This window comes from Notolepis coatsorum (genome assembly GCF_963971535.1).
Source record: "Notolepis coatsorum genome assembly, chromosome: 8".
Taxonomy (NCBI): domain Eukaryota; kingdom Metazoa; phylum Chordata; class Actinopteri; order Aulopiformes; family Paralepididae; genus Notolepis; species Notolepis coatsorum.
This window is the reverse complement of record NC_140172.1, coordinates 154,936,876-154,959,284: the sequence shown is the minus strand read 5'-3', so window position 1 is coordinate 154,959,284 and position 22,409 is coordinate 154,936,876. Positions and strand designations below refer to the sequence as shown.

Below are 22,409 nucleotides of genomic sequence, written 5' to 3'. Positions count from 1 at the left end.
GGGTTTGATGGAGAGAAAAGTCCATACGTGTTTGGAGCTGACCGATAGATCACCCCGAGGACAATCCACTACGAGGACATGTTACTGTTGTTGTTTCTGCAAACCTTACTGTAAACAAACCATTAACACTCACAGGAGAAAGGTTTCTTATTTATTTATTTAGTCCACGATGAAAGCCAGCTCCCTCACTCAGGCTCTTAATTATTTGTGTTGTGTGCCTTTTGTCCATTTGTTGGACAGGGATGGTGATGGACAGGTCTCTCCATCCGATTTGTGTCAGATTTTGTTTGACGGAGAGAAAGGTTGAGGCAGAATTAACCTTTTTTGGAGCCGACGATTAGATCACCTGGGAGAGAGTCGCTATGAGGACATGTCATGTCACGTCAGTGAAGGCAAATTAATGACCAAATTACTTGTGGTCGAAGGGCTTTTTAATGTAATCAGCGATGAATGACAGGGCTTCAAGTTCTCCCAGTCCCCCGTGACAGTGCGATTGCCAGGACGGCAGGAAGCCACTGTGTAATAACACCCACACAGCTTTTCTTTGGGCGATAATAATTGGATTAGGAATAATTAATCGAGGACTATTCTGCTATTTTGAAAAGCAGGCAAAATGTCAGAAGTAGATAATGATGATGTATTATTTCCGGAAATACAAAGTCAGTGTCGAAAGTATCCTGCCTTATACTGCAATAAATAGATAAGAATCCTTTAATTGTCCTTTAATTGATCCCCTTGGGGGAATGCAGGCGTCATAGCAGCATGGGGTGGGGGGAGGGGAGGTACAGGTATGGGCAGGGTAATAGTAGAAGACATATATATATATATATAGGCAATACAATTATAGTACAGATAAAAAATAAGCAGTGTAAACAATAATAATTAACTCTGAATATGAGCATATGAGCAAGTAAACAGTGTAATCGAAGGTGCAGATGAGGGGTCTGTTATATTATATGTTACAATAAATATGGTAAATAAATAACACTTAGAATCTGAATATATACTATAATAATAATAATAATAATAATAATAATAATAATACATCAGATTTATATAGCGCTTTTCCTAATGCTCAAATACACTTTAAAACAATACAATACAGTTTTAGTAGAGCAAATTAAAATAATTATATAAAAAAAAGTATACAGTATACACAGGTGCAGTAAACATAAGGTACCCTAACTGGCATGATATACGTCCTACGTTATACGTTGTATAAAGTCTGATAAATCTGAAGCCTAGTAAGCCTAATATATACCTTGGCTGGCCTGAAGCCTAGTAAGCCTAATATCTCCCTTGTCCTGAAGCCTAGTAAACCTAATATCTCCCTTGTCCTGAAGCCTAGTAAACCTAATATCTCCCTTGTCTGAAGCCTAGTAAACCTAATATCTCCCTTGTCCTGAAGCCTAGTAAGCCTAATATCTCCCTTGTCCTGAAGCCTAGTAAACCTAATATCTCCCTTGGTCTGAAGCCTAGTAAGCCTAATATCTACCTTGGCCTGAAGCCTAGTAAGCCTAATATATCCCTTGGTCTGAATCCTAGTAAGCCTAATATCTCCCTTGTCCTGAATCCTAGTAAACCTAATATCTCCCTTGGTCTGAATCCTAGTAAACCTAATATCTCCCTTGGTCTGAAGCCTAGTAAACCCTAATGTCTCCCTTGGTCTGAAGCCTAGTAAGCCTAATATCTCTCGTGTCTAAAACCCTCGACTTTCCTCGATTTCATTTGCACACGGCACAGAGCCCTGCCTTATAAGGAGCTCTAGAGGTGTTGTTTTGTATGCAAATTACCTAGACGGCAACGCGCGTTCATGTTTCAGAGCGGTGACATTCCTCATCGCGGGTATCTCAGCTGTGATAGTTTGAGCCACTTAAGACATCTTCCCCAGGCGTTGGGGACTCAGAGTGAACTTGTCGTCGATTCTGTCTCAGTCGGTTCCAAGATAAGTCTTCCAAGAGAACTCTTTGGAAATATTGGGGAATGAGACCCATTGAGCTTCTGTACACCTGACATTGTGAATAATTGGTTTAAGCATCAGTTATCAGTTGATGGATGGTAGCAGGGCAGTGTAGTTCATAGATCATCATAGTTTTTAAGGTCAATATAATTGTCTCTCATTCGGCTCAGCTTGCCAGGTAAACACGCGGTCGTACAGTACGACAATATGTGTGTGTCCCCCCCCCCCTGTTCAGCCCAGACACCCAGACGAAAACGTCTTGGCAGACGAAATTCCGTTATCTCGATAAACCCTCTACCCAAACGAGGAGCCCTGGGTCTTTTCCAATTAACGCTCCCATTTATCACTGACAGCCAGCAGGCAGTCAAACAGCACAGGGCACGCATGACAACCTTGTCTCGTCCCCCACTAAGGAGAACAATCCACCTGCAGAAAGGGACACATCCCACCACCACTCCACCACCAGACACCACAGAGTACCTGCCTCTGTCCACGCTCCTCCGTCATCGCACCTCTCTCTCTCTCTCTCTCTCTCTCTCTCTCTCTCTCTCTCTCTCTCTCTCTCTCTCTCTCTCTCTCTCTCTCTCTCGTCTCTTCTCTCTCTCTCCCTCTCTCTCTCTCTCTCTCTCTCCCTCTCTCTCCAATCTCTTTCCCTCTTCTCTTTCCACCGTCGGCGGAGATTTGATTTAAAATGCCGGCTGTAATGGAATAAAAGACCTGGGCACCGCGTGATAAAAAAGCTGCCACACATTTCGATTAGTCCTTTTGTCACCACAGTCGTACATCATCGTCGCTCCATTTTCCGCATGTGTGTTTCACCGTATGCTGCCACTCAGGCATCTTTGGTTTATCAGGGGCCGTAGATTCACGCGCACGCCGCAGAGACCCGCTCGCGTCGCTACGGCAAGCCGCGCGGACGACGGAGAGTAAATCAATTGATCGGTTTCCGATGACTGTGTTGAATATCACGGCGTCCGCCTGACCGGGATGGATCTGGCCGCTGGGTCTTCTGGACAGTTTCTAGTGTTTAGAAACTTTAGACTGACTGACGACTGGAGCTTTTCCATTACACTGCCAGCTTTCAGGTCACGTCTAGAACTAATTACTTTTGGAAGAGGAGTTTCACTGAGAAGAGGGTGTTTATAGGAGTTACTGACTAACCCGGTGCACGGCAGTGACAAAGCTTTGAAAAAACCTTAAGAAGCTACGATGTAAAGGCGGCTGGGTGGCGCAGCGGACATTGCGCTCGTCACCAACGGCAAGAGACACGGGTTCAAATCCGGCTGTCGGCGCTGCCTCCGGCTTGGGCCGGCCGTCATACTAACTCAATTGGCAGAGTCAGCGGGTGGAAGTCGATGGGTGGTAATCTGGACGTTGTGGACAGCGACTCCTACAGGTCGGTTGGGGATTGCCCTGAGACAGGAAATGGCGGGGGTGATGATGCAAGGCTTCTATCCTCCCTACGACCGACTTGTGGGGGGCATATGGGAGCAACATTTAAAGACAGGGGAAACAGCGGAAATTGGGGATGGGAGAAAAATTAGAAAATAAGGAGAAAAAGTGGATAAAAAAAAAGCTATGATGTGAAATACGCCGTTTGTGCCTTATTTGACTTGTTTTTAAAATGATTATAAATTTTTCTTTTCTTTTTTATTATTATTATAATATTTTGTTATCATTATTGATAATGATAAAAAGAAACAGTATACAAGACAAAACATACAGTATATGAATATAACAAATATATACACCCATATATATATAAATATATACATACATACACACATATACGTACACACATACATACATACATACATACACATATCTACATGTATTCAACTTGTAGGGAATACATAAAAAGTCGATATGAATCATAGCATAGAATCATCTTGTTAACATCAATGTGATGTCTTGTTTCCTCTGAGCAAGGCACTAACACTGCCAGGGTTAGGGGTGCCATTCCCCCTGGAGTCACTCATACTGAGACATGTATGCAGTTTTGCCCCTGTAAAGTGCTTTTAGTAGTACTGTAGCTACTGGTACTAGAAAGGTGCGATATAAATGCAGCCATTCATTCATATTGCCATTCGCAGTGACTAATATGTTACATAATGAAAGAAATAAAGAAAGAATCCAAACACAGAATGCCCTGATGAGAAATTGTTTGATTAGTTCATTAGACTCCCCTCTCTGCCCGATAATAATTAGTCTCACTGTTCTCTCTCTGCAGTTGGAGCCCATTTCTCCAATATTTAATGACTTTATGCTTAATAATTGAGAACCTCCCATCATGCATTGGGAACAAAGGCCATGGTTTGGCATTTTGATCATCTCTCAGCTCACATTTCCCGTGGTGTTGGTGCCCTTTAACCCCTTAGAACTATCAACCGACGACGAATCAGTGTTGTCATAGAAACGTTCGAAGATGGCTCCTCCTTCACCGCAGGAGACGAGTCCTGTTGTAAAATGGCTCCTCCTTCACCGCAGGGAGACAAATCGTGTTGTAAAATGGCTCCTCCTTCACCGCAGGGAGACAGGTCGTGTTGTAGTGTTGTCTCCCAATGCTGCATGTTCCACTTCTTTCTGTTCATAACTTTTATTTAACCAGGGTATGTTCTGTTCATAACCTTTGTTTAACCAGGGTATGTTCTGTTCATAACCTTTATTTAACCAGGGTATGTTCTGTTTATAACCTTTATTTTCCTTGGTAGGTTCTGTTTTATATCTTATCTTAAAGAGATAGATAAGATAAATCAATCAAATACAAATAAAAGTCCTACTTGTTGGCCTATATCTTGGGTAGGAATTGGGGTAGAATTGGTCATTCTAAAGTTAGAATTGAAACGCGTCATTATATTTTATATGAAATTCCTCATCTTTTGTTTTCAACAAGAATGTAATTAATTTTGTGCTTCGAGTAAAACCAGACCACTCCTCTCCTCTCTCTCCTCTCCTCTCCTCTCCTCTCCTCTCCTCTCCTCTCCTCTCCTCTCCTCTCCTCTCCTCTCCTCTCCTCTCTCCTCCTCTCCTCTCCTCTCCTCTCCTCTCCTCTCCTCTCCTCCTCTCCTCTCCTCTCCTCTCCTCTCCTCTCCTCTCCTCTCCTCTCCTCTCTTCTTCTCTCCTCTCCTTTCCTCTCCTCTCCTCTCCACCCCTCTCCTCTCCTCTCCACCCCTCTCCTCTCCAGCCCTCTCTCTCCCCTCCTCTCCACCCCTCTCCTCTCCCTTCCTCTCCTCTCTCTCCTCTCCTCTCCTCTCCTCTCTCTCCTCTCCTCTCCTCTCCTCTCCTCTCCTCTCCTCTCCTCTCCACCCCTCTCCTATCCTTTCCACTTGAGAGGGCATGTACTTTCTGTCTGTGGATTCATTAAAGATGGCTTATTAGTATTCTACATTTCTGTTGTATGTTTTTGTTGTTTACAGGCGTCATGGACTCGACCAGAAACGTATGAGGTATGGTTACTAAGAACCGTAGTCTGGCTCTAGTATGGTTACTAAGTACACTAGTCTAGCACTAGTACGGTTACTAAACACCCTAGTATGACTCTAGTATGGTTACTAAACACCCTAGTACTCTAGTATGGCTACTAAACACTCTAATCTGACTCTAGTACGGTTACTAAACAACCTAGTAGGACTCTACCAACCATAAAAGCTGATGAAGGTTGTGTGCCAGTTGTACCACTGCTGGCCGTTCATTAGAGACGCACTGACAGATCCTCTGTGCTGGGAGGTGTGAGACTAGTGCTGTGCCTACAGCCGACAGATCACAATCAAACAGACAAGCAGCCATGACTCCCGTGGAAACAGCAGACAACAACAACTTCAGATACCGTATGTTAACATCAAGCTGTCCTTGATGTCTTCAATCATGCCCACGCTTTTTTTTTGGTCAAATAATTGGTCCTGTTATCACAGCAGTTTGCATAGCACACAACCCATGTTTTTTTTTAAGTCGTCCTGGCTCTCTCGCTGCATGAGCTATGGTTCCAGGCAGGAATCGTATTTATCATTACGACACTTTTATTTTAATAACGAGTGATAGAGTTAATAGTTTGTCCGCGAGGATAAGTGTGTTTTATTCATGTCCGATTAGGATTCCAGTCTGTATTTGCTTTTTTACACAACACCCTAATAAATTAATCTTACTTCGACCAAAATCTAAATTTTATTCATTTTCTATCTCGGTGATGTATCGCCGCTCAGCACCGGGCGGGCGGAGCGACGGCACTTTATCTCGGCAATAGAAAGTTGACGTGAGCGCGGGAATTGACCCGACGTGATTTATGCTTAAATAGTTCAATATGAATCATATTTGTCTGTCCGTATTGTGCCGTCGCTGAGAATTATTCGATGCCTTTTCGTACAATTCTCAGCCACGCGCTGTAGTGCTCTTATCTGTCGTCACATGTTCGCCCCCCCCACCCCCCACCCCCCTGATGAAAGCCGGTAATTCCACCTATTGTACGGCTGCACTGAGCGTATGATAATTGTAATCGGGCTCTTTGATCTGGCCAACCTTCCATCTGGTCTGAAAACCAACCTGCATGAAGATTGCGATTCCTGCTGCCACACGAGGGGACTTGGGTGTACACACACGCACACGCAACACACACACACACACACACAAAGCATCCATTTTGGGAACGTTAGAACACACTGTACTAAGTCCTCTAGTCTGGCTCTAGTATGGTTACTAGGTCCTCTAGTCTGGCTCTAGTATGGTTACTAAGTCCTCTAGTGTCAGGATGGAGGTAGGTGAGTTCCAGTTGTGGTATGCAATCAAGGAGACGGAGATGGTGTACTCTTAAGTAGGTTCGATTTAATAGTAAAGAACACAAAGAGTAATACTAGGATACAATGCCGAGTGGCAGGAAAGAAAGAGGGAATATATAAATGAAGCTTAATGGTGGTCCAGAAACCGGAACCGCCCACGTTATCTCCGAACGTTATAATGAAGACCTGACGAAGAGCAAACAAAAGATAGAAGGGTTAAGTAGCGACCACATTCCAACATTCCACACACACCCCTGTGACAGCCAATCAGGACCCATACACTAAGACTTAGTGACCGCACTAAGTGACAAGGGAGACAGGTGACAGTAGCCAAGTGACAGATGACAGAATGGTGGGTGGTTCACAGACAGCAGTCAGCGAACCAGAACGTAACACTCTAGTCTGGCTCTAGTATGGTTACTAGGTCCTCTAGTCTGGCTCTAGTATGGTTACTAAGTCCCCTAGTCTGGCTCTAGTATGGTTACTAAGTCCTCTAGTCTGGTTCTAGTATGGTTACTATACTAAACACCCTACACTGTAAGAAAAAAAGCTGCAAGAAAACGGTAAATGTCTGGCATCAATGGTTGCCAAATACTTACTGTCAAATTACAGTCAAATCAAATACATTTACAGATTACAACCTTTATTTAATGGTTAATATTTTGATAAAAGGTAATTTACTGTATTTTTATGCCATTTACAGTTAAAGTAGAAAAAAAAGTAATCTGTAAAATAATACAGTGAATTTCCTGTGAAAAAACATAATTTTTTTACAGTGTAGTCCTTTGTATGGGGAATGGTTCTGTCCTTTATTTTTTTATCAACTTTTTCTCCTCTTTTTCTATTTTTCTCCCATCCCAATTCCAGTGTGCCAATTCTCCCCTCCCGTGTCTTGAACGTTGCTCGCATGTCCCCCACTGGCCGGTTGTAGGGAGGATAGAAGCATTGCATCACATGTCCCCTCCGATACATGTGGAGGCAGCCTGTCACATCTTTTCACCTGCCAGCGCGGACTCTCATTTGGCGAGGAGTAACGTGTGGGAGGCTCACACTGCCCCCGCCATTTCCTGTCTCTGCTGTGCAGGTGTCCCCCAACCGACCTGTAGGAGTCGCTGTTCACAACGACCAGACTACCACCCTTCGACTTCCCACCCGCCAACTCTGCCAATTGAGTTAGTATGACGGCCGGCCCAAGCCGGAGGCAACGCCGACAGCCGGATTCGAACCCGGTGTCTCTTGCGTTGGTGGCGAGCGCAATGTCCGCTGCGCCACCCAGCCGCCCTACCCTAGTCCTTTGTATGGGGAATGGTTCTGACCTTGAAGAGCTTTGAAGTGGTAGACAGGCTCTCTGTTCTCTCTGTGATCGTCACGGAGACCGTTCTCATCAGCAGAGATAAGAGGGCAACACTATGAATAACATTGTGTGCATTTATTGTTCAGAAAACATACTGACGACGACGGAGAGAGACACCTCGCATAACCCAGACACAGCACGCACGCTGCATTGTGGGTAAAATGTTGTCAACAGTATGAGCCGGACAGATTCCTTTATTGTCTATTTAAAAGGCACTTGAAATGCATCCTTCAACACATATATATATATATATATATTTGGTAAATGGACTGAATTTATATAACAGCTTTTATCCAGAGCACTTCACTACTTATGCCTCACATTCACACACTGATGGCAACCGATGCAATGTGGGGTTAAGCGTCTTGCTCAAGGACACTTCAAGGACACTTTGTTTCCGCGTTAGAGTTTTGCGCTCTGATTGGCCAGGTCATGTGACATGTGCGCCAATCGTGGGACAGCAAGTTCTGCACCTATTTCCGGGGTCTAACAGCCTGCAAACTACCTGGCGTTCTATCGCCATGCTCTAAGAAAAACGCTAACCTTAACCAACTTTGAAAGAGCGCCTAAGCTTAACCAGTGTAGACACTTGCGGTCCCACGATTGGGCGTACATGTCACATGACCAGAAATGACCTGGCCAATCAGAGACGCGGAAACAAAGTTCTGTTGTAGAAGGCATTCAGGCAACCGGGAACCTTCAGATTTACCAGACGACCGCTCTGCCTCCTGAGCCGCTGTCTCCCCCGCGCACCCTGCTGACACTGAGTAGAAGGTTGTCAACAATAATGAGCCGGACAGATTACACTAGGAAGAAGATTTCCTTTATTGTCAATTTAAAGGGCCAATTGAAATTCATCTGTCCACCCGTCCCTCCCAGACGTCTCCCATCATGCATATCTATCTCTCCAGAGCGCTGAGAGCGCTGGGTTGCCCGCAGCGCAGCAGAGTCCCCCTTGGAGCAGATTTGGGATTGAGTGCCTTGCTCAGGCCGGGGCACTGTGGCAAAACTTCGCCCACAAAACTTGGCCAAAAAAGTGTCGTAGCGTCACGGTTAGTTACAGAATGTACTACTGTAAGTCTATGTAATGTCCCCATACTACACATGAACACAGCTGTGTGTGTGTGTAATGGTAAATGGTGCATTTATATAGCAGCTTTGCGGGAATCAAACCGGGAACTGACGGCCGCTCTACCTCCTGAGCCACTGTCGCCCGACCGGGTGCGTGCACGTGTGCGAGTGCGCCCATGTTTCTGTCCATGTGTGTTTTTTTTAATAATAATAATAATGCAGGACCTCTTTAGGGGGTCTTTATTCGGCATGCAACAAACTGGACATGCAATTGGAGCAGCACACACACACACACAGGATACACACACACACATGCATTGTCTTTTTCTCAGTCGCCGATGCGATTGAGTCTCTGCACTTGACCCATCCCGTCGTCCTTCCCCCCCAAGGGCAGCCGGGAGCAGACAGGGCGTCAACGTGAGCCGTTGACGCCCTGTCTGGGGGGGGGGGGGGGGGGACCAATCCAAGTGCTCCTGCCCGTCTTCGTCCCCACAGCGTTAGCGATCTGTTGTTGTGCATGTTTTTCCATTGGGTTTATCTTATCGGGAGGGGAAACCCTTGCGAGCACGGGGAGAACATGCAAACTCCACACAGAAAGGCCCGGGAGATACCCCACCTGGGTAACTGGCATCATGGAAACCTGGTCCCCAAGCGGGAATCGAACCCTGGACCTTCTTGCTGTGAGGCGACAGTGTTAACCACTACACCACCGTGCCGCTAAACGCTACCGTGCCGTGTGTGTGCGTTCGTGCGCGTGTGCGTGCATCGGGAGGGGCTACAACAGGATCTGTGCATCTCTGTTGAAGACAAAAGGAAAACAGCTTGTGGTTTCTCCTGCTTCGTGGTCATTAGTGGTTGGACATCATCTGTCTCCTGGCGTCTGTCTCCCGACTGAGCAGCGACGGAGACGGCACGCTGCACTGCACACAGACACGCCGGTGGAAGGATAACTAAAACAGAGCTGTTTTAATGAAGCCTGCAGGCAAATACACTGTTAAAACCAATTAAAAAGCTGCAATTCTTTGGGCTTTTCACAGCATTTGGAATGAGGATTGTGGAGATAGAACGACTCTATTCACTGTATAGGTCCCGCCCACTTCTGCCATGTCTCTGTATTTCCTGTATTAGCTGAACTTCATGGTAATATAGAATGTAATAGAATGTCTTTATTTATCAAGCGCGTTGATAAATAACCAGTTAGGACTCGTTAGGAGCAGCATATCACCATCCACACCAATTAGGACTAGTTAGAAGCAGCATTTAACCACCCCAACCAGTTAGGACTAGTTAGACGCAGCATTTAACCACCCCAACCAGTTAGGACTAGTTATAAGCAGCATTTAACCACCCCAACCAGTTAGGACTAGTTAGAAGCAGCATTTAACCATCCCAACCAGTTAGGACTAGCTAGAAGCAGCATTTAACCACCCCAACCCGTCAGGACTAGTTAGAACCACCACCCCAACCAGTTAGGACTAGTTAGAAGCAGCATTTAACCATCCCAACCAGTTAGGACTAGTTAGAAGCAGCACTTAACCATCCCAACCAGTTAGGACTAGTTAGAAGCAGCATTTAACCACCCCAACCCGTTAGGACTAGTTAGAACCACCACCCCAACCAGTTAGGACTAGTTAGAAGCAGCATTTAACCACCCCAACCAGTTAGGACTATAGTTAGAAGCAGCATTTAACCATCCCAACCAGTTAGGACTAGTTAGAAGCAGCATTTAACCACCCCAACCAGTTAGGACTAGTTAGAAGCACCATCCCAACCAGTTAGGACTAGTTAGAATCAGCATTTAACCACCCCAACCAGTTAGGACTATAGTTAGAAGCAGCATTTAACCACCCCAACCAGCTAGGACTAGTTAGAAGCAGCATTTAACCATCCCAACCAGTTAGGACTAGTTAGAAGGAGCATTTAACATTGAGGTTTTACCCTTAGATTTAAAACTCACAACAAGACAACAGTCGAGCTATGTGGCGTAGTGGGCAAGGCGCTCGCCACGAAATCTGGAGGCGCTGGGCTTGCCTGTTCGAGCCCAGCGCTCCACATTGCTTTCAGTTTAGCTGGTCGTTCATACTAATACACATTGGCCGTATTAGGGGGTGGGAAACTGATGGGTGGGGATCGGGCGTTGTGGACAGCGACTCCTACAGGTCGGTTGGTGCGCCTGCACAGTAGAATCAGGAAGTAGCGGGGGCAGCGTGAGCCTCCCACGCGTTACTCCTCGCCACTGAGAGATCGAGCTGCGCAGGTGAAAAGATGCGACTGCTGTTACCTCAAGTACCGGAGGGGACTTGTGCTATGTATGACTTAGTCCACATTGCAGCCGGCTTGTGGGAGGCAAGAAACAGCGTTCATGACAGGGGAGGGTTGAATTGGATGATACGAAATTGGGATGGGAGAAAATATAGAAAATGGGAGAAAAAGTGAATAAAAAAAAAAAACATTTGATCAGATTAGTTTATTGCTGTAAGTGGTGTTTTTTGTGTGGAAAAAGTCTGCATGTTAAGATAATATAGAGTAAAGATATCCAGGGTTCTGAGCGGCTGGGTGGCGTAGTGGAGTGTAGTATCGAATCCCAGTCTCAGCGTTGCCTTCGACTTGGGCCGGCCGTCGTACTGGCTCATTTGGCAGAGTCAGCGGGTGGACCAAACACTCTATATCAGTGATGGCTGTCAGAATGTAGCTGTCAGTATTGCTTTAGATTTCTTCAAGTGACTAGGCCTTTTTTGAACATGAGTTGAAGTGAGTGAGTGAGTGAGTCTGAGAAGAGGACGAAGAGAATTTCCTTTAGCAAAACACATTAATAATGTTGCCAATATGCTGCCGGTGATTAAGTTTTAATCTGTCCGCTGTGCACTGTCAACAAATGTGTTTTAATCTGTGGTGAGGTGCGCCATGATCACCGAATATGTTTTCATCTGTCAAGGTGCGCCGTCACCGAATGTGTTGACAGTTTTCATCTGTTACGATGCTCTGACACCATATTCTGTCCTGTAGCCTGGTATGAATGATCAGATTCAGACAGTGGCCATCTGCCTGGCCGTGCGTGGAGGCATGTGTGCGTTTAAGCCCAGCAGCTTGGCTGGAATCTGTGGGGGAAGCCTGTTGAATCCTGATTAACTGGCTGTGTGGTGAGTTTGTTCTTGTTTCTTTGGTAATGACATTGATTTGGGCTATGGATGTCTCTTTGTGATGCAGCACCCTGTCATACTGGGTAAAAAGTGGTGCATCGTTCTTTCAGTCGCCATCATGTCTCCGGCGCGATTAATGTATTGTAACTCTAAAGTGTTGAGCTTTGTAGTTAAATCACTTTATTCCACTCGATAATGTACTGTCACTGCGACTATGGGGTGGTTATGTCAAATGACAATAGCCTAATAGCCTTGGTGTCATGGTGAGGTTATTCAAAGTCGGTTAAAGTGCTTAATCGATACTAGCACTGAAGGCCTAGGTGGAAAATACACGGCCTGGCACTGCTTACTAGTCCAGTGCATGTTCAAAACGTGGCCGTTTGGAGGGCGTGCCCGCTGAGACCGTGTGGCTGTTCGGAACTGGGTGACTGCTCGGACCGAGGAAGTGCTGCTTGCAGCGTTGTTGAAAACCGCGGTACTGTTGCTTGCAGCGTTTTTTAAAACAGCGGTACTGCTGCTTGCAGCGTTGTTGAAAACCATGGTACTGTTGCTCGCAGGGTTGTTGAAAACCGCGGTACTGTTGCTTGCAGCGTTTTTTAAAACAGCGGTACTGTTGCTTGCAGCGTTGATGAAAACACGGTACTGTTGCTCGTAGCGTTTTTGAAAACCGCGGTACTGTTGCTTGCAGTGTTGTTGAAAACCGCGGTACTGTTGCTTGCAGTGTTGATGAAAACAGCGGTACTGCTGCTTGCAGTGTTGTTGAAAACCGCGGTACTGTTGCTTGCAGTGTTGTTGAAAACCGCGGTACTGTTGCTTGCAGTGTTGATGAAAACAGCGGTACTGCTGCTTGCAGTGTTGTTGAAAACAGCGGTACTGCTGCTTGCAGTGTTGTTGAAAACAGCGGTACTGCTGCTTGCAGCGTTGATGAAAACAGCGGTACTGCTGCTTGCAGCGTTGATGAAACAGCGGTACTGCTGCTTGCAGCGTTGATGAAACAGCGGTACTGCTGCTTGCAGCGTTGATGAAACAGCGGTACTGCTGCTTGCAGCGTTGATGAAAACAGCGGTACTGTTGCTCACAGTGTTGATGAAAACAGCGGTACTGCTGCTTGCAGCGTTGATGAAACAGCGGTACTGCTGCTTGCAGCGTTGATGAAACAGCGGTACTGCTGCTTGCAGCGTTGATGAAACAGCGGTACTGCTGCTTGCAGCGTTGATGAAACAGCGGTACTGCTGCTTGCAGCGTTGATGAAACAGCGGTACTGCTGCTTGCAGCGTTGATGAAACAGCGGTACTGCTGCTTGCAGCGTTGATGAAACAGCGGTACTGCTGCTTGCAGCGTTGATGAAAACCGCGGTACTGTTGCTCGCAGCGTTGCAAAATCCATTCCACATAATAAGTCCCCTTTAATGTTGCATAGTAGCACACTGTATTGAGAGCCTAACAGGAGGGGCGGGAGTGGGAATTGAAAGCTGACAATTAAATGGACCATGAATGATTTAGCTGCTCATTTGAGCCGTGAAGATGTAGTGTCCACGGGGAGTAGTACAGTCTGGCACAGAGGCAGGCGTCGCTCCACCTTGAAGATGTAGTGTCCATGTAGAGTAGTACAGTCTGGCATAGAGGCAGGTGTAGTGTCCACGGGGAGTAGTACAGTCTGGCACAGAGTCAGTCGTCGCTCCACCTTGTGGGATTTATGTGTGTGAAGGACGTGGTCGATATCACAGGGTGTAACGTCTGACGCAGCGTGTTGTCGTCTCGTCGGAGGGTCTCGGCCTCAGAGGATCCGGGGGATTGTGTCCACTACGATCGTCCTATTTCACATGGGGCATCGCCGTGGGAACGGAATCCATATTACTTTCCAATTTCTTTCCAAATTCCTTGTTGTAGTTCATTGTAAAATCAATAGAGGCCTTTCACGGAATCTTGAACGCCCGTTTATTTCTCCATGTTGGAAGACACAACGGTTGCTATGTGTGAAATGAGAGTTGCTATGCGTTGATATATATACCGGAATCCTGATGCTTGGGAGCAGTAACTTTGAACCCAAGTGTATTTCCTGCCAACTAGTCCATTAGCAAACACGGCAACAGGAAGCAAACATGGGTCCTTTTAGAATGTAATTTTTGTCACTTTGAAACCCATCTATATGAGAAAGATATCAACAAAAACACAATGATGTGCTGTCTTATTACTGGATCTTGTAAACAAGTCACAGTGGAAACAGTAATATCATTATTTTCCAATATTATATCTACTTTTCCACGGCACAGAAATGAGGCATTTCCTCCATAAAGCGGTTCCCAGTGGTTACAGGCAGCCATGTTGGAAGAAAGATAACTACGCAAAATATTCTGTGCAAAGCCTCTATTGATAAATGTCATATCTAAGCCTCATATTTTAATGCACCACATAGTTGATAGAATAGGTAAGTCATGCGAATTTCATGCGACTTTTCACTCTAGATTGACATTTGTCACAATTTTCACCCAGATATATATAGGTGCCAAGAGTGGACTGAGTTTAAAAGCTAAAAGGCCTGGTTAAACAGGTAGGTTTTTAACCTGGATTTGAAGCTTATTTACCCTGTTCCAAGCCAAATCAGGGGGACCTCGAGGACCAGCCAATCACAGGTTCCATATAGGTTCCAACTATGGATGTCCGATATTATCGGCCTACCGATATTATCGGCCGATATTGGCATTAAAATGTGATATCGGAAAATATCGGTATCGGTTTTCAAAAAAAAAATAATAATAAATTTGTTTACATTTCTATAACCTTTATTTACCCAGGCAAGCAAGTAAGAACAAATTCTGATTTTATTTATTGTCAAAAGTATGCATAATGTTGTGTTAATTCCACAACAAGAGATATGTAATGTTAATTACCTGAAATTATTCAGTTTTTTGGGGGGGGCAAACCCTGCATATATCGGTATCGGTTGATATCGGTTGATATCGGTATCGGAAATTAAGAGTTGGACAATATCGGTATATCGGTATCGGTAAAAAAGCCAATATCAAGCATCCCTAGTTCCAACGTTTGATTCCAATAGATGATGTGATATATGATGATGATGAATAGTTTATTTTAGGTCTTTGTTTACAGATCAATCAAAAATACACTTGTGTGGACTTTCAAAAAAAATAAAAAAAAATAATAATAAATAATCACACATGTACATCTTCAAAGTAAGCTCACACACAAAATCCAAACTCAATGACTGAAAGAAGGAATAGGCTGAAGCACAGGCTTATTTTTGCCTATCCTTTACAATTCTTAAAAACTAAATATACCGTACTTTTCGCACTATAAGCCGCACCTGACTATAAGCCGCAGCAGCTAAATTGAATGATGTGTACATATATAAGCCGCACTGGACTATAAGCCGCAGGTGTTTTAATGTTTAATTACCATATGTAAGGGTTCGTGCACAGAGGGGATTGTCACAATACTGTCGGACAAATAACAAGAATTAACTCATTTACAAGTTGTATTAAGTTTAGCAAATAAGGGAACAGATAAATAACATTTCAATGCAGTAAAAAAAGCAATATCTTCGGGTTTGGTCCACATATAAGCCGCACCGTTATATAAGCCGCAGGGTCGAAAAATGGGGAAAAAAGCCGCGGCTTATAGTCCGAAAAGTACGGTACTTTAATATAAGAAAGAAAAACTTAAAATATGCTGCAAGATATACATTCCTTTTTCTTTTTCCTTTTTTTAAGAAAAAATTTAAACAGATGTTTGATGTTTTACTCAAAACTGTACTCCTGAATTATTTTATCCTTTAAGGCTTTTTTAAATCTCCCCTGAGAAGTACACAACTTCAACCCGTCACTATGGCTATTCAACAATTTAACTCCCAAAATTTTAACACATTAGTTCTTACCTTTTTACATGTTTTAAGAATACACAACCCTCTTAAATTATACTTTCCTTCTCTTGGTTGAAAGAGACATATAAGGAGGTAGCTTACCAATAAGGGCCTGTTTGAACAACAAGAAAACCCTGCACGTCAAACTGTGTTTTAATGATCTCTCGTCTCATTACATACATAGGAGGAAGTGACTCGATTGATCCTATCGACCTGGGGAAGATCCTTCCGGACCGCCTTGAGTAAATCACTGAAACTCAGTTTAGTGTGCGGTCTTTCCTTTTTGTTAAACCTCTTGTTAGGGCTGGCTGATTAATCCCGTTTCAATTTCAATTGGCATTTTGGCTCCCCACGATCATCAAAACAAGATAATCGAGATCAAACTAATTAAATGCCGTGTTGCTCTCATTTTGTCTTTGTCGTTTTTGGTAACTTGTAGTCGAAGATGACAGAAAGGCAGCCTTTGGTCGAGAAGAAAGATAAAAACAAATTCAGTCGTCGTTATACAATGTTTTCAAATCAATGAGTAATCGTCGTGTTTAATAATGGTGATTTCAATATGAATCAAGTCAAGTCAAGTCAAGAGTTTTATTTGTCACGGCATACGAGTATACAATGAAATGCGGGTGGTCTTGCCCGCAACGATGTGCAATACAGTGGTACAACATATAATAGAATCCAATACAAAAAAAATTGTGCAATAACAGGTAACAGGTAACATGGTGTGACATCAAAATCGGTATCTGTACATAGTTATTTACAGAGCATATAGGACATGCTAGGTAGCTTTGGTAGTGCAATACACTGTTACTGTTGCTAATACTGATTTAAAGTGGCTTTTTCTTTTGGCAATAAGTGTGAGTGTGTGCGCATGAGTGTGTGCCCGCTCATGTTGAAGTGTTAAAGTGGCTCAAAGTAAACATTATGATTATGATTTGGGCCACATAATCGACCAGCCAGCTACTTTTTTGTCAGCGGCACATTTTTAGATCCATTAGATTTGATTCAAATGTGTTGTCATCGGTACAGTAAAGAACGAAGAGAAGTTGGCATCATCTAACCAGAGTGCAGATGTAAACAGTAAAACTCTTCTCCTGACGACCTTTACGACAGGAGGAGATGACGGGGGCACTCTCCGAGCGCTCCCCCCGAGGCTGGGGTGATAGGAATCGGCACACGCAGCCATATCTCATAGTGAATTAGGAGAGAGCGAGTTTAATACTACGGTTTCCCAGTACATGATGCAAGTGTTTGTACTGGAATGTTTTCCTTTCTTTTTTCTCCCAGTATGTGTGTGCCAGTAAGTCTAGACTCTTTATTGACACAATCCTACATGAATAAGCATCGAGGACTCGCTAGGAATAAACGCTCTTTGTCTTTCTTATACGATCGCCTCATGTTCATTGGCGTACTGTACATAGACTTCTCCGGGGGGCTCTCTAGAGGCTAAAACAACAATCGCAAAGGAACGCCATCATTTTGGGAAGTACACGTATTTGCCTTCTTCCCCCCAGAGTCAGACGAGAAGAGTGATATCAGTTTCATCTCTTGCATGTCCGGTAGCCCCAGAGAGAGAGGTCCAGGTGCATGCTAGCCTAGCTTAGCACAAGGACTGGAAGCAGTGGGGATCAGCTAGCCTAGCTTAGCACAATGACTGGAAGCAGTAGGGAGCAGCTAGCCTAGCTTAGCACAAGGACTGGAAGCAGTGGGGAGGGAGCAGCTAGCCTAGCTTAGCACAAGGACTGGATGCAGTAGGGAGCAGCTAGCTTAGCTTAGGACAACGACTGGAAGCAGTAGGGAGGGAGCAGCTAGCCTAGCTTAGCACAAGGACTGGATGCAGTTGGAGCAGCTAGCCTAGCTTAGCACAATGACAGGGAGCAGTAGGGAGCAGCTAGCCTAGCTTAGCACAAGGACTGGAAGCAGTAGGGAGCTGCTAGCTTAGCACAAGGACTGGCAGCAGTAGGGAGCAGCTAGCCTAGCTCTGTCAAAAGTTAATAAATACAACTTCCAGTAACAACAACAACTCCAGAACTGATGCACAGACATGAAATTGATATCAATCTTCTCGTCTGGTTCTGGTGGAAGATTGCAAAGAACTGTAGGCCTATATACTAGAAGTATCATACTGCATACAGCCTATGAGAGAGGAGGTACAGGGGTCTTTACTCAGTAGAGTATTGGCGTCTGATCCCTGTGAGTGCTCCTCGTAGAATACAAAGAATTCTGGCACAAAGTGTCCCTTTGACTTTTTGATTGAAATAATTATGGAGAGTGCTTTTTTATGTTCACCGGCCTTTCCGCCAGGAAATGGCCGCCAGCAAAGTTTTATTTCAATTTTCCAATCTGGGGAAGGGTGCAGGGGGTTCTGAGACAAAGGGGGATTGGGTAGGGGAGGGAGGGAGGGAGGGAGGGAGGGAGGGAGGGAGGGAGGGAGGGCATTATTTAGCCGTAAACCACCATGATTCTCATTCGAAGCTTAGCTCACCTGGCAGCGCGGCGGTCCGTTGGTTTCAAGTTCGAATCCCATAAATTTTTTTTATTTTATTTTTTTAACGTGTATTCTTTCGCCGGTTAAGGTTAGGCATGGTTAAGGTTAAGGTTAAGGTTAGGCATTGTTTCGGAGTTGGTTAAGGTTAGAAAGGTTAAGTTTAGGCGCTGTTAAGGAGCTGGTTAAGGTTAGAGTTTGTCTTAGAGAATGGCAATATTCTTTCTATGGTTAAGGTTAAGGTTAGGCATGGTTAAGGTTAAGGTTAAAGGGGAACTCCACTTTTTTTGGAAATTAGCTTATTTAACATCTTCCCTGGAGTTAGACAAGAAGATGCATACCTTTTTTGTCTCTGTGCGTGCATTTTAGCTTTGGGAATAGACGCTCCATTAGCATAGCTTAGCTTCATCACTGGAAGTGAGGCAGGACAGTAGCCTTACAGTGCCTTACAGTGTATTGCAAGGTCTGACATTGACCAAACTTGATATGCATGACCTTGGTGGGCTCTAGGTCAACTCCTGAAAAGGGGGTCAATGTCAGACTTTGCAATCAAAAGTTAGGGGGCTAATAACCCTTGCCATAATTTCAGTGCGCCCCCTAACTTTTGATTGCAAGGTCTGACATTGACCCCCTTTTCAGGAGTTGACCTAGAGCCCACCAAGGTCATGCATATCAAGTTTGGTCAATGTCAGACCTTGCAATACACTGTAAGGCACTGTAAGGCTACTGTCCTGCCTCACTTCCAGTGATGAAGCTAAGCTATGCTAACGGAGCGTCTATTCCCAAAGCTAAAATGCACGCACAGAGACAAAAAAGGTATGCATCTTCTTGTCTAACTCCAGGGAAGATGTTAAATAAGCTAATTTCTAAAAAAAGTGGAGTTCCCCTTTAAGGTTAGGCATTGTTTCGGAGTTGATTAAGGTTAGAAAGGTTAAGTTTAGGCGCTGTTAAGGAGCTGGTTAAGGTTAGTGTTTGTCTTAGAGAATGGCAATAGACAGCCTATTTCCGCACTGCCGCTCTCTCGCGCTGCCGCGGTCACATGGTCAAATTGTCACATTCTTGCACTCCTCCGCTGTTAAAAAGCAACACGCGGGAAGGAGGGAGGGAGGGAGGGAGGGGCTGGTTATTTCAAACACTATATATGTGTCACCAGCCGGTGACACCGTTTCCACGCAGCACAGACGCTGTCTACATAATGACCAGAGCGTAGCTATTGGCAGGTTTATGTATTAGGTTGTCAGCTGGCATGACTAATAAATTGATTACAACGTGCAACGACACACAGGAGGAGCCCGAGCATCGCCAATTAACACGAGTCACATTACACCCGTGCGTGTGTGTAGTACAGCTGATTAATCTTCATGTTCACCGTGATGAGCCTATCATCATTCATTTGTTTACAAATCGAGACATTTTAATATCCAACGGATACCACACACACACGCACACACACACACACACACACACACACACACAAGTGTGATGGAGATGAGTCACCGTGCGACTGGGGATAAGATCCGTTCTGAGGTTTCGCTTTATGCGTTTCTGTCCAGTCGGGTTATTCTCCCATTGACCCCGCGGTCCAGTTCACGTTCCAGCATCCGCCCCGCAATGCAGCGACTCACTGTGTCCCCCTTGCTGTCGCACGGCGTTACTGCATGCCCTTTGAAACCCTTCCGTCGCAGCAGCACGGCTCGTTTATCTATTTTTCATCATTGTTTTTCTTTTATTATTATTATTATTATTAGGGGGGTGGGCGACAGTGGCTCAGGAGGTAGAGCGGTCGCCTGGTAGTCGGATGGTTCCCGGTTTGATTTCCCGGCAGCGTGTCGAAGTGTCCTTGAGCAACAAGACACTTAACCCCTAATTGCTCCCGATGAGCAGGTTGGCACGTGAATGAATGAAAACTTTATTTAACAGATTGCAGAATGGGTACAATACAGTACGGCTCAATACACACACTTGTTAAGGGGATGCAGACCAGAGAAAGACTTTCGTCTTGTTTACATCAGGGTCCCCCATTTTCATTTCATTGTGACATTTATGACATACACGACATATGACATCATGACATTTATGGCATAGATAGGGACATACATGACATACAGGTATATAGTACTGTTACATTTGTGACACAATATGCAAATAGACCGTACTGTTACCCAGAGATCCTAACAGAAAATATATACATACGGTGGGGAGGAGACTGTACATTAGGAGAGGGTCGGTGGGTGGGTGGGTGGGAGAGAATATATACATACGGTGGGGAGGAGACTGTACATTAGGAGGGGGTGGGTCGGTGGGTGGGAGAGAAACATACATACGGTGGGGAGGAGACTGTACATTAGGAGGGGGTGGGTGGGTGGGAGGGGTTTGGACATTTACGGTGGCCAGTTCGAATTGCAGCCTGGAATTGCATGGCATGGAACGTGTGAGTGAATGGGTGAGGAACACAACTGTAAAGCGCTTTGGATAAAAAAGCTGTTATATAAAATGCACCATTTACCATGTATGTTTAAAGGAAAACTCCAACATTTTGGGAAATTAGCTTATTTGCCATCTATCCTGGAGTTAGACAAGAAGATGCATACATTTTTTCTTCTCTGTGCATGCAGTAGGAGTAGGAAGACGCGCACCGTTAGCCTAGCTTAGCGTCAGTCACTGGAAGTAGGTTCCTCCATTAGCCTAGTTCCCAACGTCTTCCTACTCCTACTGCACGCACAGAGAAGAAAAAGGTATGTATCTTCTTGTCTAACTCCAGGGTAGATGACAAATAAGCAAATTTTCCCAAAATGTTGGGGTTTTCCTTTAAAGGTGCACTAAGCAGTCGTGGGTGAGACAAGTCTAAGTCTAAGGGAAAAGAATCAACGGTATATTTTCACAACTGAATAAACAAACCGTCCTCAGAGGAACACGGGGTCACCGGGGCTGGAAAAGCTTCCTGAGAAACCTACTGTTTCTCCTCGGTTGTTTAGAAAGGAAGGGTTCACATTTTTAGCCTAAGAATTACAACTAGAGTAAGTATGTCTTGTAAACGAATCCCCTTAAACGGCCTTTTTTTTTTTTTAATTAAACTGCTTAAAGTGTGCATAACCGTCTCTCCTCTGAAACTCTTTATATTCAGGTATGAACTCTAATACTCTTTATATTCAGGTTATGTGTGTGTGTGTGTGTGTGTGTGTGTGTGTGTGTGTGTGTGTGTGTGTGTGTGTGTGTGTGTGTGTGTGTGTGTGTGTGTGTGTGTGTGTGTGTGTGTGTGTGTGTGTGTGTGTGTGTGTGTGTGTGTGTGTGTGTGTGTGTGTGTGTGTGTGTGTGCGTGCGTGCGTGCGTGCGTGCGTGCGTGCGTGCGTGCGTGTGTGTGTACAGACGGTATTTCTCTCAGCCGTGAACCTGCTGCGTTTATAGGTTATATTATTGATGTCTTCGGCTATCCTGCCACCTTCCACAGCAACCCTTTAGGACACCAGCAGGGGTGGGGGTGAGAGAGAGAGAGAGAGAGAGAGAGAGAGAGAGAGAGAGAGAGAGAGAGAGAGAGAGAGAGAGAGAGAGAGAGAGAGAGAGAGAGAGAGAGAGAGAGAGAGAGAGAGAGAGAGAGAGAGAGAGAGAGAGAGAGTATGTATTTCCGTTTGGAGGAGGCCTGGCAGGGGTCCGGGCAACGTTTATGGGCAGGTGGGAGACGTGAGAAAAATAAAATTACTTTGAGAAGAAGAAAAACAAACACGCATCGATCCCTTCGTTCGGTGTCGGGTTT

At 44.9% G+C, this 22,409-nt stretch overlaps 1 protein-coding gene across 1 annotated transcript in view; it reads left to right on the top strand.

The window, feature by feature from the left end:
- ncam1a (neural cell adhesion molecule 1a) overlaps positions 1 to 22,409 on the top strand; it is a gene marked incomplete at both ends in the record, with an annotated part of 230,163 nt that overhangs the window by 61,724 nt on the left and 146,030 nt on the right. Inside the window, one exon of the mRNA XM_084320612.1 lies at positions 21,473 to 21,491. Within this exon, the coding sequence (XP_084176738.1) occupies positions 21,473 to 21,491 (19 nt within the window). The remainder of the gene's footprint in view (positions 1 to 21,472; positions 21,492 to 22,409) is intronic.